Source organism: Hippocampus guttulatus, chromosome 1, assembly GCF_054856545.1.
Source record: "Hippocampus guttulatus isolate MCC_2025c chromosome 1, RoL_Hgut_1.0, whole genome shotgun sequence".
Lineage (NCBI taxonomy): Eukaryota > Metazoa > Chordata > Actinopteri > Syngnathiformes > Syngnathidae > Hippocampus > Hippocampus guttulatus.
In genome coordinates, this window is record NC_141261.1 from 30512030 (window position 1) to 30529957 (window position 17928).

General features: G+C 43.7%; 1 protein-coding gene across 1 annotated transcript; it reads right to left on the reverse strand.

Annotated features, from left to right (window-relative positions):
• Positions 1 to 3586: 3586 nt before the first annotated feature.
• Positions 3587 to 17074, reverse strand: ccnt2b (cyclin T2b). The gene is made up of 9 exons (XM_086125996.1): positions 16868 to 17074; positions 16276 to 16357; positions 16060 to 16188; positions 9318 to 9378; positions 8476 to 8538; positions 7643 to 7688; positions 5618 to 5781; positions 5474 to 5544; positions 3587 to 5394 (listed from the first exon to the last, which is right to left on the reverse strand). The coding sequence occupies exons 1-9, from the start codon at positions 17023 to 17025 to the stop codon at positions 4387 to 4389; spliced, it is 1782 nt and encodes a 593-aa protein (XP_085982122.1). The 5' UTR covers positions 17026 to 17074; the 3' UTR covers positions 3587 to 4386.
• Between the last annotated feature and the right edge of the window lie 854 nt (positions 17075 to 17928).

Below are 17928 nucleotides of genomic sequence, written 5' to 3' on the forward strand. Positions count from 1 at the left end.
CAATATGTATGGAACTGCTGTAGCAGAAACCTGATATTGATATTTTCAGATTACATTCCTTTTCTCCTTTGCTCATCATTAAAGAACCTTTATCAGATTTGGTTCGATCGCAGACTTCACTGCAGAATTCCTGCGCACATTTGTAATGTTGTTTATTGGAGTGGTAAGTGCTTCGCCCGCCTCCCCCCTCTCCCTCAACACAGACACCAAACCGGCTGATGAACAGCAGCCAATTAATTGATTCACAAGCATGTCTCTCAAGACACATGCCAGTGGGAATTATTTGATCAGTGTGGAGTAAGTCTCGAATCACTATTCACAGCACATGTGATCACTTTGTCATTGGACTGTCCTCTCATTTGCACCCGAATTCTTAGTTACTGCCATGACACACTACCTGGCTCATTGCTCCTCGCCCACACTGTACCGTTGTGTCCTATTTACATACCTGTCAACTTTTTGGAGCGCCAACCTGTATAAACTACCAAAAAAATCCTTATAAAGAGCAAAAAATCCTTATAACATACCAAAGCATTTTATATGTCAAAATAACGGCAGAAAAAAACCAACGAAATTTTCAATGATATTTATTGTAGATCTCCATAAAACAATGTCTGGTTAATGTCTAATCATCATTCTACTTAGTGGCATTACTGTGTTCAGAGTTGTATTCCTGCGTTACTTTTTTCACCAACTCCAAATCATTTGGAGTTGGTGAAAAAAACCCGGAAATGTTCAGAATCCGTATGATTTGTGCGATACGGCCATATACGTAAGATTCACCACAAAATCCGTATGAACTATGGCTAAACCGTATGAGTTGACAGGTATGTATTAATTACACATCGCATGTCTTCCACATACGCCGCAGATCAAATCGAACTCCAATGCTGAACTGTATTGTCTGTTTTTCCTTGTTGACTCTTTTCTCTCGGTTTTGCCCGTACACACCTCAATATGGCGAATTGCACTTCCAATAAATATCAATTGCAATACAAATGACAACGGAGGGAGTACAGTCTCTGATCCTCAGCTCTGGCACGATAAGAGGTGCAGATAACGCATGATTTAGCTGCAGAATGGGACAGGTGGTCTCAGGGTAGCAAGTGTTTGTCCCTTTGCGTTCTGTTTTGTTTTGTTGTGGCGATGCTGCTTCTTTTTTAAACAAACTGGCAAATCAACTTTTTGTCTCTGCTGAAGTCATTTTCATCAGGTAGAGCGGAACAGAGAATACACTTGAACAGCAGCAACAGCATAATTAAAAGCAGAGAGGGTCAGACGTAGAGGCCACTCTAGCGCCGTGTGTTTGTGGAAGCAACTGTCGCGCATCATGTTTATGCATGGGTCCGCCTGTGTGCATGTGTGTGTAGTTGATTTAAACAGGCACCAGCATCAAATCCCTGTTGCTGCCTCCAGCTTTCATGTGACAGAACCCTGCTCAAATAGGTCATTGGTGCACCATAATTAGCTCAAATGTTCAAGATGGTCAATTATTGATGACTGGGGACTAGATATTTTATCGACTGGGTCCAATCACTGTGTGGTTATTTATGGATTAGTCCATTTATTTATGTCGGCTTCCTTTTAAGTAACAGCTGCTGCTCTGGGCTTCCCACAACAATTACAGCCACAAGATATTTTTTTTCAATCATGCTGACAAAGAAGCCTGACTACATTTTTTTAGATTGAGGTATTTTAGCTTCAAGTTCCACTATTAGTTAGCATGCTAGCTTAAACAACTTGACGTTCTTCGCTGGCGGACCATGTGCACACTTCACACACAAATGACAGAATATCGCCAGTCTCACTTTTTGACATTCATACATAACCATTTCCTTTGGGAATACAGGCGAATGGCAAACGCAAAAGTAAAAAAAAGGGCCGCCAAAGTAGAACATTTGAATTTGACTTCACACGCAAACGTGTCGAACGTTCAAGCACAACAAACGTGGTAGGTCATCTTATGCTATGTACTTACTTGACAGCGCTTACACTTTGCATTGTGTCAATAGATGCGAATTAAAACATGCTTTCAATGCTTTTTAATTGTTCTTATTTTTCACTAAAGTTGGTGCTCTGTGGTCATGAAACAACTCTTCTCAGAATGTGTTAATTAGATGGATCACATCCAAATGTTTCTAGTCGCAGGTGAGGATCGCTACGTGTGTAGAAAGGCACCTTGACTTCATGGCATCAAACACAACCAGCGTGCCTTTCAAGGTTATTGAACACTGCTTCTAGTTACACCCCCCCCCCCCCCCCCAAAAAATCCTCTAAAAGTGAGAAAATTCGTTTTACAGGACACAAGCCGCTTGGTCGCTACAAATCAGAGCCAAAGACAATATTGCCATCTAGTGGATACGCGCGACATGGCAAGAATTGGCAGTCGTACAGCGGGGAACACACAAAACAGGATCTGGTCCTCAATGTATTACGGTTAAAACGGACGACATTTCGAGGTCACGAACGGCGCTATGTCCCGCGATACAAGGCTCTCTCTCAGTGACTACAAAAGAAATTTGTTGCAAAAAACAACAACGTTCATGACATCCCTTGTTTCTTTCTGACTTTCGGGTTGAGTGAACGCTGGCGCGTTTTGGCTGCCGCTGCTCAACCCGTATTGTTTTGTGTTTTTTGTTATTTTAAAGTGTCCTTGGGTGTCTTGAAAGGCGCTTATAAATAAAATCTATTATTATTATTATTGAATATCACATATATGGTAATTTAACAACTCTGCCGTGCGTCCAACTGAATAGAGGTAAGTCCTGTACTTGCTAATAATTGTGTTCTTTTTTATATTTTACTCAACATCCCTTTATCTAAAATGTAGAAACTGGAGTTTCTATATTTAAAGATTGACAAAAACGCAAGTTTAAATGTGGACAAACGACATGCATAGAGGCAAAATACAGTATGTGCTCTTAATATATTTGATTTTTGATCAGATTTTTCAATGCATGTATAAAAGATCTACTTCCCTGTATCCTAACAACAACGGTTTGAAAACAGCCCAAAGACAAAATATTTGTGCATTTTTTTCATGATTGTGTATTTTGGATTTATCCCGATTTTTCATGAATTCTTTCCGCCAGTTTTTCATGGGAAAAGTAAGTATTTGTTTGCGGTGGGGAAATAAAGGACCATTTCCTCTTTGCTTTTTGGCTACTAGTTTAAGAGGGTGCCGATTTTATTTTATTTTTTGTGAGTCATTTCCATCCAGAAACTGCCCATTTTAAATAACTTGCTTGATGCTTATTTGATTCTCACCAACCAGTCAATGTTGTGGGGCTCAAAGATTGATAACAAGTGCGAAGGCATCTGGTGGGGAAAAAAGGTTGTTTTCACCTCCATGTGCAAGCAAGCAAGGGCTTAAATTCAATGGGGAGTCAATCCGATGTTATTATTCCAGGATTAAACCATCTGCATGATTTGGCGTTTGCTTTCACATTCACTTGCCGGGCCAATTGCGGGTCTAAAGATCTGCACAGTGAGGCATGCAGTTAGGATATGACATGAGCCATGTTTAGCATAAGCACGTGACCAATCACCCCATTTGAAATATAAAATGCACAGTGAATGAAATAAATCGCTTTAACACCTTTATTTGGGTTCCAATACACAAATTGAAGAGAAGTGTCTGCTTTAGATTTCAAGAAACATTAAAGGCATTATTGAACAACTGTAAATGTGAAAGCGCAGTCCTATTTACACCATCTTGGAACAGACATTGGTATTTTCGGACAATTACATGTATCACAACCCGTGGCAGGTGGCGCGACTCACAGTACAATCAAAAGGCCTCTTGCTGTTTCAGTCGACGGACCAGAAATGCACTTTTCACAGACGTCACATCAGCTTCAATTGTGGATCTCAACTGGGTCTGCCTGGGGAGCTCATGTGCTGCTTTTTGGGAGATTTTAAGGGACAAAATAACTTGAAATAAACAAAAATTAAGCAGATTGGGCCAGAGTTGTATATATTGGATGAGGCGGCGAGTCTCCACACAAGCAGGCAGTAAAACCCAAATATTTGTTCTTATAGTAAAAAAAGTTCATGACCTGAGATTTTTAGTGGAACATGGGGGGGGGGATAACAACAAATTAACTGTGTAAACTGCTGCGATGGCTGCAAGCACTAGCTATGCGGCTTCCCTTTGTTTTACAAACTTCAAACATGCACATTAAAACTATAAAAAGCTCATTTAAAATCGAACATGTCATTGTCACACACAGCGTGATGCAGAATGCTGTTACATCTGACAGCTCCACAAGAATCATCAGCAGTGTGAGCGATGAGAAATCCATATAACTTAAGACAAATAAAATATTTTTTTTCTCTCAAAATCTATTTAATGTGGTAATACGGTAGAGTGGACAACACTGGAGGTTATAAGTTCATTCCTTGGGCACTTAGTAAAGAGTCCAGCATGTCAAAAGTGTCTTTGTAGTCAGTGTGTTGGCCGTTAGCCGTCAGCAGGCCGTTGGTACCGTCGTGGCCGTGATGCTCCATCATCCTCTGGCTGCTGTCCGAGTAGTGGGCGGAGCTGAGGGCCGCCTTCGAGCTCCTGCTGCTCTTGGACGAGTGGTGGTGGTGATTGTGGCCGCCGTCAGGGTGAGGCCTCTTTCGGGAGGAGCCCGAGCCACATTCGGCGCCATGGCTACCGGGAGGCCGCTGGGACACGGAGCCGGCATCCACCCGGCAATTAGCGCTGAGGGAATACGGGTGGGCGTGGCCGTGTTTGGAGTGGCGGTGGCTAGCGTGCTCCTTGTGCTTGTCTTTGCCCTGATCGGAGCCACCGTGGCACTCCGACGAAACTTTGATCCTCATCTTGAGCTCCTCGCTGGAGGCCGAGCCGTTCTCGGCAAAAGAAGCGGGCGCCCGAGTCTTTTTGGAGCTTGATTTCTCACGCCTACCGTCGCCCGACTGGCCGCCCGGGAGTGTCTGACAGCGTTTCTTGTGATGGTGCGAGGCAGCGGCGGTAGGCGGTGTGTACGTGTCTGTGCCGGCCTCCTCTTTGATACCGTTCTGCAGAGCCAGCTCTGCCGCATGTTTCTCTCGGTACTTTTCAAGAGTTAAGACTTTCTGCGGCCGCACAAACGGTGCCGCATTTACAGCAAGCTGCTGGGGTTTACTCGCAGAGCCCCCAGCAGTTTTGTGTACGTGTTTCAACACAACAAAATCCGAGTGGGGAGGCTGCAAGAAAGGGTCACTGAGAGACTGGTAGGAGGCATAGGAGCCCGTCATGGCGCCGAGGGACATCTCCGCAGAGTCTGACGCTGAGGTGGAAGGGAAGAAGGAGCCGGCGACGCCAGGAAGGCTGTCTAACGAGGCCCCCTGGAAGGCAGCGTCCACAGCAGGACCTTCCGTCTTTGGCTTCTTAGCAGCTTGAATGGCCTGGAAGCAAACGATGTTTCAACACGACGTGTCGAAAATGGAGCAGTAGCTGTCCGGCAAATGCGCGACGCCCACATACCCTCCAGTTACGTATCCTCTTCAGCCTGCTGGGCGTCCTCTCCAGGATCTGAAGAAACTCGTGGGTGAGCTCTGCGAACACAAAGAGTGGCATCAGGGACCGTCTCCCGGACATGCCATTCCGAGGCCGGAGCGGCGCCCTCACCGTCCAGCAGCTGCAGCGTCACGGTGCGGTCTATGTACTCCCACCAGTGCTTGCCGTCGGTCGACACGGGGATCTCCCAGTTGGACCACTTGCAGGCCAGGTGGATACAGACGCAGGCAACCACGGTGGGCCGATACTGCAGGCAGAATGTGGTGAGGTGCAAACTGTCGGGAAAGATGACAACAGCGGGACAATGGACAAAGGTCAGCTCAGCGCTTTTAAAAGACCGCACATTCATTCAAAGCACCGCGGGTTTCCATCGAACAGTACACTTCAGTTTGGCATACACAGTCGAGACGTGTGTCTAGGTCAGACAGGGTGCGGGACGCCAATCAACGACAAGCACTACGTCGAGCTCCACGTTAGGCAACCATAACAAGGCAAACAAATTGTATAGCTTGACAAAAGAGTGGAGGTGCAGGTTGGAAAAATGTACAACTCTTAAAAATGAGGCAGGGGGAGAACGTAGAGAAGTAATGCAAACTGTAATGTTGGATGGAAAATGGCTTCATTTGGATTACTCAAGTAAGAAATCGACATCATATACGCAAGCCCTCACCTCACAGATTAAGTTACGTTGCGAAATGTAAGCACCTTTCTTTGTGCTCTTAAATTCGGATTTAAAACGAGTTAAGCACATCCATTTGTTGGACCGCGACTCGGTCATGTGGAATGGGAGGCTGAGAAACACAAGAAACGAAGCCTCCAATACCCGCGATCCCAAACTCCACTGCAAACGTCTTGTCAGCAAAGTGTCGGATTGGGAAGTGGACCCAGGCACTCCCTCACACCTCATATGGGGAAATGATTGAGAAGTCAAAAGGGCCTCACTACGAATACGTCTGGAGAAATAGTCTCTCTCTGTACCCAAATTCAGTGTACCGCGGAGCCCAGCAGCATTCTGGCGCTTCGGCACCTGCAGATTTGCACATTTTTTTCAACGTTGGTTTTTAAAAATATATATCTGAGTTTTTGGAAAATGTTCTTCTCACCACCGTGCATAAGTTACTGGACTCCTAAGTGCGAGGCTTGTCCTCAATCTGCCACCTGAGGGCCACACCATTGCGACGCAAAGCAGTTTGATATTAAGGTGGATGCAAAGAAAAGGATTTTGGACCTGACGGGAGGAGGCATAGGGCCACCTGTTGTCACACCAAAGGATGAACGATTAGCCGCTATAGTAAGAAACTCGGCCACCTCTGGCACATGTGAAGGAAACAAGGGATCAAAACGATGACATTAAGCAGTCGGTCACTTAGAGATCATATTCGTTTCTCATTGGAATTCTTCATAGCTTGACATAAATGCGAGAGGTGTTTTATTTCATTCGCTTCGATTTTGCACTGTCCATAAAGTGTTCAAGGATGGCGGGGAAGAGTCCAACTGTTTAGGACATTCGCTCAACTCATGAGCAAATTTCAGGTTTCAATGAACCTTACAGTTTTGTCGAAATGAATGTAAGTATACGCTGTGCATCGTGGAAGAGGGCTTCAACACTGTCTGGGTGACTGGACTCATACACGACCGGAGGAGGACATGAGAGCCTCGAGTCTTTTGCTGCGTGTCCTAAGATGAAGACTCCAGAAGGCCATTAACTCGTCGTATTGAGACTGTGAAGGGCGACCCCCTGGCAACATTCTGTGCGCGCGCCAAAAGGGCACTAATGGTCTTTGACATTCACGCCCCCCCTTGAAGACACATTCAGTTTGCAGTACAGTTTGGTGGGTACATGCTAGCTCATTTGGGGTTATAAAACTCTACTCAGGCTACCATCTGAGTGTTTTGGACCTATGCACTGTGTACCAAACAACCGTGAGAGGTAAAGGACACCACTACATTCCACGCTATGCATTCAACCCATCTGTGCCAAAGCCCTTGTACAATGCACTGCATACAAGCAGCCTGGCCGGTTCTGAATTCCCAGGGTCCGGGTGCACACAGGGTGATGGACACAGGTTGGCGTCCTGCACGGACATGGAGCTATAGTGTGCCATTAAAGTGCAATAATGGGAACAGGATATTAACCTGTTGGTAGCCATGAAATAGGAAGTCTGTGCCAAATCCTTGCTTGCTGTAAAAGGAAGGAGAAAGTTGGTTTTAGAAGCCAGTTAATGGGTTGCTACAACACAGTCATGGTTTTGGGGGTGTCACGGTTTCACTTTCGCGGCCTCGTGCCCACTTACAAAAATAAACCTTCGTGCCGGTCACGTTTGGTTCGGTTCAAACAAGCAGCGGTGCATTTGCTCTGCTCGCGCCCGTTCATTTAATGAAGTGCGAACGCGATCGTGGGCCCAGACCAGCAAAACCGGGTGGTCTGGGCCCACGAAAGTGAAACGCTCCACTTACAAAAGACAGAGGCCTGCTATGAAATGTCATTTAACAGAAAAATGTGAGCCCCGTACCCACAATTGAAAAAGCTTTTCAAAAAACTTTTTGCACCATTTTAGCCGGCAAAATAAAAACAATGGATTCACCCCAGCATTTTTGTTTGGAATACTTCAGTCGGGACCTGATGTGTACACTTAGGTTGGACCGTCAGGCCGCCAGGTGAACCATACCAAATGTGCCCATCAAAGTTTTTGGTTTTAATTGTAACTTTGGTCCAGACCATAGGGTCTGACCGCGCCTGCCAATGCAGCTGTGAGAGTAAAACTGTTACTCCCAAAAAGTGTGCAAAAGGAGCTTTGAATCGAGAGAACCTGTGACACCCCTGACAACTTTTAAGTCACAATTCATGCAATTGATGAAGACAAACTTGGTTCCCAAATTGCACCTGCACTAAGAAAAATACCACCTTTGTAAGACTCCATCATTAACTTAAAAAAACAAAACACAAAAGCACACAAAGAAGGCTTTACCTCGTACAAGCTGGGAGCACCTCACAACATCAGTGTGTGGATGGTCTATAGTTATTTCAAAACCTGTAAAAAAGACAGTGAAGGCAGAGCCATGAAAACACAGAAGTTTGATATGTTGCAGAGAAAACGTCATGAATGTAGCATCAGTTACTGTGTATTCTGTCTGAACTTGTGCTGGTCGCCAAATCGTATTGATATTTACATATGAACATTGAATATCAAAAATTACTGCGATGACACGATGGACTTTCCATGCCAGCTCAGGTCAACCCGCCACATACCTCCTTTTCAAGTTTGCTGTTGATCAACAGCTAAAGCCAGCCAATGATATTCATCAGACAGGGAGGGAGAGACCCGAGCAGGTTGTATGATGGGGCGACGTCGTAAATTGCGGCCAATTAAAATGCACAGAACATTTGCCCACACTCGAAACACATTTCCTGGATTTAAGTGAACGAGACACAGTACCGTGCCACCAAGCCATATGAATAGGGTATACACAGTACAGATAGTGTTTCACAACCATACTTTGAACCATATTTATAATATCATATGTACAGATGGCTAAATTAGCAACATTTGATTTAAAAATATGGTGCGCACCTCACGATTCCCATTCAAGTGAATGAGTGAGCCTCTATTTCAATACGTCTGTAGCAACATGTGTGTTCAGTGACTCACACACAATATCTTTTGATGGATTAAAAAAAACAGCAGCCCAGTACAACATACTGCACGGGGAGCCTCAGAATGCGATACAGGCCGGAACACCGGGATATGACATTTTATCCATGCCGCCCAGACTTATCGCGTGAAAAATGGCGACTGTGCTTTGCGCTCACCCAGAGTTTGCAGGACGATGGTTTCCAGTATTCCGAGCTCTTGCGACTGCTGATGGAATGCCTGGAAAACACCAAGCCATCAGACTACAGATCTCCTCAAGGTTGTATTGTCATCAACCGCTGGACTAGCTAACGCATCACAATTTGCCCTCGATGCAATGGTCTTTATGTTGTGGGAATATTGATTCAAGGACAGTAACTACAGTTGATCCCCATTTAACAGAAGGGACACGTTACAGAAGCACCCACAATCGAACATCCTGTTTGAAAATACATTTATCCCCGTCACATGGTTGAAGTATTCCTGAGTGTCAATCATCACTCTCGCCGACAAAGTGTGGGAGACCATCAGATACTACTTTGAGGTCACCAAAAACTCTTGCTTGCAGTTTTCCAAACATGAGGTCAAGTGTGCTTGTTTCCAGCTGTTTTGGCACTCCTGCTTTAAGTTTATCGTGAAGCGCCCAAGTAAGACACTTAATCATTGTATATATTCTAACACCAAAATGCTCAACTATATACAGAAATTCGAAATAAAGGTCTGCGAGCAACAGCTAACAGAAGTAAGCAGCAATGTTACCCTAAGTACTTACATACCCTAAATACTTTCAAACTGCTGACTTGACCGCACACGAATCAGCAATAAATACGAAAAGCACAAAACCTCACACCCACAGGCATATATTCATTCACTTTGCTCTGTGGGAAGGACGAACGACTATTAGTGGCGACAAGTTTGGGGACCTTCTCTGCCTCTCCGTCAATTGCACCGCGTGTCTTGCAGTAGATTTTAGAGCTGGCCGGCATGTTACGTGGGACTTTATGAAGGCAGACTTGTCTGTATACAGTTGAGTTGTCCAATCACGTGATTTTCAGATGAAAAGTATTAGATGGCCAATTATGGCCAAGTTGTCTGGCTGCTTTCAAACTTGCCCAAACATTCTGCACATTTGTGGCAATGTGTGAGAATTCATTCTCCACTCTTAGAAATGTGTTTTCAGACCAGAGGCGCAATGTATTCACGGTTTTATGGAAGATGACTTTCCTATTTTTTTTTTAAAGAGTGGGAGATAATGCTGACCATGAAAACACTTTGGGCGCAATGTATTCACGGTTTTATGGAAGATGACTTTCCTATTTTTTTTTTTAAAGAGTGGGAGATAATGCTGACCATGAAAACACTTTGGCCCACCACTTCCATGTCACCAAACCACCTCGACTTGTACAACACATGCCGGGGGAAGATGTGACACATGTTGAGAGACAGTTCCTACTTTGGACCAGTTGCATTCCCTTTTGTTGTCACTCCTCACCATGACAACGGGGCTCTAATTGAGGCTGACGAGCTGCGGGAGGGCCATTGTAAAAAGCAAGCCTTTGGAAGGATCAAGTGCAGGTGAACCACAAATCTCACAGAAAACCACTTTTCACAAATGTCACACAAAGTTGACAAACAGATTATTGATGTACTTTCTGACATCGAGTGGAAGAGCATTTCATAGCTCTGCCTGTTACTCGTTCGCGACGAGCAAAAATCCTTTTTTGTCATAAAATATATATAATAATACACTGCTGTGCTACTGTTTTTCTTGCCAATAAATGTACTCAGCTGATTGTCCCATCGGTTGTATTCTTGTCTACTGCAATGACTCCCTGTAGAAATAACAGTACAATGAAACTCCTCTAGAACGAAACCTACGGTACATGGGCGAAAATACCACCTAATGTGAAAAAATCTTCATGCATGAACACAATTCCCATTCTACTGCCCCCCATACGACGAAAAAACCCCTGTTGCGTTATACGAAATCATTTTCTCTGCTCCAGCCTCGCGAAGACATTCACTACAACGAAGTCTAATCCAACAGCGACCTCTACTGCTTCGTTCGGAAACGGCAGCAGCAACCACCACACTGGTTTACATAGTGAACGCTGTTTATTTCGGTCACAGCTGCGAGTTTCCTGAACGCAACATACTCATAGCTGCTCTGCCATTGGCTTACCGAACATCATCCGGGCCTCCGATTGGCCAAGAAGGACCTCACTGTCTATGTGTTTAGATACTGAAGCTCGATCCGTAGATAGAGTGGAATGCATCTGATTAGCTGCTCAGAGTAAATTGCTTATGGCTCGACGGACAGTCAAATAAACGAACGTTTCCTGGAATGCTTTACTTGTTATCATGCTAAAAACCTTATGCTAACTGGAGCGCTAATGAGAGAGAAGCGCTCCAGTTAGCGTAAGGTTTTTAGCGTTCGAGAGCTAACTACGGCCATTGAGGACTACGAAGCGTCCCGTGGCTGTCTTAAAAGTTCATTGCATGCCATCAGCTGAGCAACGCTGTCTTGGGTGGCGATCGAGGGGAGGTCGAGTTAAAGACAGCGAGATGGTGGAAAGAAAAGCCACCGGGTCCAGGAAGTATTTGTTATTGTTAGATTCAGACGAGCATGGACGTTGCATTGCTAAAATGGCTACAAAACGGACCTTTGGATGTCAAGCAGCTAAGACAAGAAGCGCTCTGATGCTGGAAGAGAGGGTAAAAGTGATCAAAATGAAAGACGGAGCAAGCAAAATAAAAGACATTATCCAAGAAATTGATGTAAGTGAAAGTGAATGCTGATCGTAAATTTTGCAATTTCTTTCCCTTTTTTTCTTTCTGCACTGACAATATGAAGTGTCAAATAAGTGTGTGCTCATACTTATGCACTATTGAAATAAAAATTAAGAGTACACATACGATTGTGTGTGCGTTTACACATACGTTGGTGTGTGTGTGTGTGTGTTTACACCTGAGATCAAATTTGCTACATTGAAAAAAACCCTGTTGTGAAAAATTTCTTGCTGCAAACATGATTTCGTTGTAGAGTAGTTTCACTGTCACAAAAAAACATACCCATCAAGATACAAATTGTGGTAAAAAAATATATTTTTACAGTTGGAGCCTCGAGGATCGTCCGATACAGATCCTAAACCGTATTTTTGTCACTCTAAAAAATGGTCATGTGGTAGAGCTGCGTGATATGATGACACACAGGCCCTTTCCCCAAAAAAATGCTAATATCAAGTTTATTCATTTCCATAATTCCATTCAAAAAGTTGAACTTTCATAAAATACAGATTCAGGGACCACAATTTAAACCATTTCAAGTCTTAATTTGTTTATTTTTACATAATTTGGGCTTCCATCTCATGAAAGACACGAAAACAGCATTCTTAACAAAAAATTTAATATTGTGAAGAAATCACAATTTGTCGATGATCATTGTTTGAATCCCAGTTTCCAACATTCATGCCCTGCAAAATTTGGGCTGATTTCTTCAATGAATTCCAATTTTTTGAAATCCTGTTTTTGTGGGTTATACAAACTGGAAATAAAAATAAATAAAGACTTTAAATTGTTTAAAATGTGGGCACTGATTGTACAATCAATGAAAGTTAAACTATTTGAATGGAATTAGGTAAATAAATGAACTTTTCTGTGATATTCTAATGTGTTGGAAAAGGGTCGCAATGAAAGAAAAGATTCAAACGTGTCACGTCTTTAGCGATGACGATAAAAAAAGATTTGATCGTGTCACGGTGCAACATTAAAATTAACAAGGTGGATGAATGTGAATATTGAATTCTACAACTACTTCAGGAAATAAACAACATACCCATAATTATTAATACCTATTTACCCCCCCCCCAAATGCGTGGGTGTCACTCAGGGCATGCTGGGTACTCACTAAAACTACTCAAGCATAGCACTTTGCATTTTGAGCCTCATCAAAACACAAAGATTTTGAAGTTATTCCAATAACCGAGAGCGGAGACCATCGCAAAACGCTTCGTTGGGCTTGCTTATGTCATCCGCAGCCGGGTACTCAGTCGGTCGAGGTTAAACACTTCAGCAGCGAGCGATGGTAAGATAAGCAACAAGCGCTGACGGCCTGCTCAACATTGTGCGTGTTTGCTTCTGAGTCAGTTATCACGCAAAGCCCCCCCATCATGTCACCTCCATGGCGGTGAATAAGTTATACTTGTTTTGAGTATTGTTCTCACGAAGTGATTATGAGGAGTAAATAACTGAGTGAAAGCCAGAGAGGCCATGTTACTTGTAAAGCTAACCTTGTGTTATCGTGAAAGGCTGAAATTAAGTGCTAGTGGAACTGAGTACGCTTCACAGAGGTCTCGCTCAAACCGTGTTAAAGCGGAGCATATCCAACTTTAAACAGCAACATAGCAGTCAATTTAACAAGCGTCTGGATAGAAAATCAATACCAAAGACTGCTGCAGACACAGCTAAAGAGGAATGGTACGGCATTGCATATGTTAGTCTCTAGGAGTGGCCTAGAATAAAAGTATATTCATCCATCCATCCATCCATCATCTACCGCTTATCCGGGGCCGGGTCGCGGGGGCAACAGCTTTAGCAGGGAAGCCCAGACTTCCCTCTCCCTAGCTACTTCTTCCAGCTCTCCCCGGGGGATCCCGAGACGTTCCCAGGCCAGTATATTCATATTCAGGATAAGCAAAAATAGATGCAGATACTATATCGAATACATATATTACAAAATGATTAGTTTTCACAGTCCTGTGTTTTGATTTGGACTTTTGAGATCAGCAGAATAAATGTTTTCAAAATTACATTAAAGCTCACCTTTTTATTCTAATTTCTGCCATCAACATTTTTCATGCCTCTCTCTTATTTAGAATATTTACATTTGTGCAAAAATGTTAAATATCCATCCACACATCCATGTTCTGATCTGCTTATCCTTACGAGGGTCTCGGGCATATCCCAGCCGGCCATCTTCGGGCAGTCGACGAGGTACACCCTGAACTGGTTGCCAGCCAGTCGCAGTGCACAGACATACTACCATTTGCACTCACAATCACACCTCGGGACAATTTAGACTCTAAATTGTCCCTAAATTTTTAAGAATTCAATCAACCTGCCATGCATGTCTTTGGAATGTGGGAGGAAACCGGAGTACCCGGAGAAAACCCACGATGGCATTGGAGCAACATGCAAACTCCACACAGAAAGGCCGGAGCCCGGAATCTAACGCTGCACCTCTATACTGTAAGGCGGAAATGCTAACCAGTTGGCACCGCATGTTAAATACTTTCTTCTAATTGTGTCGTATGTTGATTAGTTACATTTAGCCCAATTATGCGAGGTTCAGACCGGGTATGCAATGTCTTGCTTTCTTTTTGTTTGCCGCTAACATGTCGTTGTGGATAGGTGATAGAGTTTCAGTTTACGGATTGAATCGAACTGGTTCTAAAAAATAATCTGACACTGATCCACTCATTTGGGCCCATTACGGACATCTCTATGATCAACAATGTTATTTTCATGCTTGCAAAATACAGCGTTTAGTTTTACTTTTCTCAACTCAACTGTATTTATAGAGCACTTTCAAACAGCCATCGCTGCATACAAAGTGCTGTACATGGAGCAACAAACATACAACAGTAAAGCAACAAATCAAACAGCATCAAACAGCAAAACCAAGAACAAATCTGAGCCATGCTGAGTCAAATGCCAAAGAATACATGTGAGTTTTGAGGTGGGTTTTAAAGATGGGCAGTGAGGAGGCTTGCCGAATGTTCAGTGGGAGGTCATTCCAGAGAGAGGGACCAGCAACAGAAAAGGCTCAATCCCCGCTGAGCCTCAGCCTAGTTCTCGGTACCTCCAATTATGTCTGGACCGCACTTTTGACTTATGAAATCAGATTGATGCGATTTAACAGACTAGCTTTCTTTACTATAGTTGAAAACAGAATCGGTAAAGGCTAATTCATCCATCGATCGATCAATACTTTTGACGGTGGCAAACTGAAATCTCATATACTCCGATTCAGGCTGCAACTGCGTGCATCTTACAAGCTTGTTGCAATAAACAGTAAAATGACAAATATTGTCAATTATGTTTTGCATAATACACCAAATAACCATCATGCAGTAATGTCCTTGACAATTGTAAAAAATATGTAAATTCAAACAAATTATTAAGAAAGTGAAGTGTTGTAGGCTGGCAGCTCTGCAATCACTCCACTTTCTTGGAGGATGACAGAAATTGCATCGCTTTTACTGTTGAGACATTGAGATTGTGACCATTAAAACACATTTAAATAAAAAAATACATCTAAATGATTCACCATCCATCCATTTTCCGAACCGCTTGATCCTCACTAGGGTCGCGGGGGGTGCTGGAGCCTATCCCAGCCATCTCCGGGCAGTAGGCGGGGGACACCCTGAATCAGTTGCCAGCCAATCGCAGGGCACACAGAGACGAACAACCATCCACGCCCACACTCACACCTAGGGACAATTTAGAGTGTCCAATCAGCCTGACATGCATGTTTTGGAATGTGGGAGGAAACCGGAGCACCCGGAGAAAACCCACGCAGGCCCGGGGAGAACATGCAAACCCCACACAGGGAGGCCGGAGCTGGAATCGAACCCGGTACCTCTGCACTGTGAAGCCGACGTGCTAACCACTGGACTACCGGGCCGCCCAAATGATTCACCATTTATCAGAAATAATTTTTTACCAGTTTGATGATCATTCAGTTGCTGATCTAGTGATGTGTGCAACTCTACATTCAACCTTTCTCCACCCACCATGAAGGGATGCCTTCAAAATGTTTACGTGTGGTCTGAATTATCTGAAGAGTTGAATTCCTTTTCAAGAAAACAAAAACATCCAACCACACCAAAACGCACCACACAAAGCAGATGCCATACTCACATTGCTTTTAGTGTCAAGGGCAGGCTCTTGGGGATTTATGCAGGCATGTGCTATTTTAATGACATGCTCCAGTTTCCGAGGCTGCTCTTCGACTTTAGCTGCTAGAAACAACGTGGTTTGGGAGATTATCTATGATGACAAATGTCACTCCGTTAATGTCAGTAACCATACAGTAGCATCTCTTCATAAAAGCAGCACTCGGTATGTAGTACTTACATTTCTGTGGAACTTGGTGAAAGAGTGAATCATATAAAATCTGTGCATGTATACTATTGCGGTGTTGATGATCAGTTGAGAGCTGGGTGCGCAGTTAAGGTTGGGTGGGGAGGGTGATGACGACACAAAACGGTTACAAAGACGCACGTTACGTGCCGTACATTGAGTACTGAGGTTGGCACGTGTACACGAAACAAAAATACAAGAAAACACTTCCAATTGAAATGTAGCAAACAGAAAAAGGCTTCGCTTCATTCCAAGAGATTATTAATTAAATTACTCGTGATCTGATTCCACGGCGGTTACAACTTCATTGTGTAAGCTAACAATGAAAGGTACAAAACAAAAGATAAGCTAGCGTGAAGGCCCGGACGCCTCCGGCAAGATGCGAGTTATAAATTTAGGGACCATTTTGGATATTTACCGAGGACATATTTCACAAACCGCCCATAAAAAATGCACAATAGTTCACATATGTGTATGTCGGGACTTACGAGCAAGAACAATACATGCCGTGCTAAGAGTTTGATGAGCTAATGCTAAGCAAAACTGGCCAGTTCTCAGGAGAGCTAGCCTCTGTTTCAAAGGATACACGTTGAGCCTCTGGCCGATGTCTTGGATTAGATTAGCGGCTTGTTGTCGGTAAGAAAGTTCCCTGTCAGCCTCGATCCCGCAGCGTCGAGACGGCGTGTTTTCAAGCTGTTCCCGGGTGAAGAGCCATTTCGTTGAGGGTCCCCGGTGCACCGCCATGACGCTCCCACAGCCAAGCCCGACCGGGTAGCATCGGGAGGGAGCCAGGTGACTGGAGCACCGGAAGAACGTCAACAAAGGCCGAAGCGGCTTCTCAACCGGTTAGCCAGCAAAATTACAGCGCCCCTTAGCGACCGGAAGTGCAAACTGACATTTTAAAAGGACTCAAGTTTTAAAAGCGCTCTCTCCTCCTTCAGCTTGTTCGTGGCTATTTTTGTCCCATAAACACAATCTACAGTTTTTGAGATTTCTTCTGTCTTTTGCTACTCATGACACCTCGTTTAACTTACCAAATTCAGTTCTTTTCATTTGCATAAAACATTTTTCAGCATTCCAATTTGTTGGCATGCGGCGTGTTTTTATAGCTCAGTACATGTACCACTTTTTTGTACTCTTTAGGCTTTGCATTTACTGTACAGTACAGTAAATGCAAAACCTAAATAGTACTGTACAGTATTGCCTTTCCGCGAGCAGAGGGCGCTTTCAACTTTCAAAAATTAAATGTAATTCTCGTCCATGGTCAGCAGGGGGCTATCTCCACTGCGTCCATTGAATGCAGTCCGGAAACTAAGCTAATCAACGAAATTAAGATATTAAGATATCCTTTATTTGTCCCACACTGGGGAAATTTACAGCCTACAACAGCAAGAATGTGGGTAGAAAGAAGAAAGAAGAAAACAAAATGGGAAGAAGAAATAAATAAGGTAAAAGGACGAAAAGAAACTCAAACAGGGATATGCGCTGCTGGAGAGGCAGCCACTCATTAAACCCTTGTCCAAAAATAGATAAATTATCCGGTAGAACACATCCAGTACATTATAACGAGTTTAAAAAAAAAAAAACAATAATTATCATTTTCGTGGGTTTTACTTGGCCAGAAATGTCCATAATGTATGCTGTATT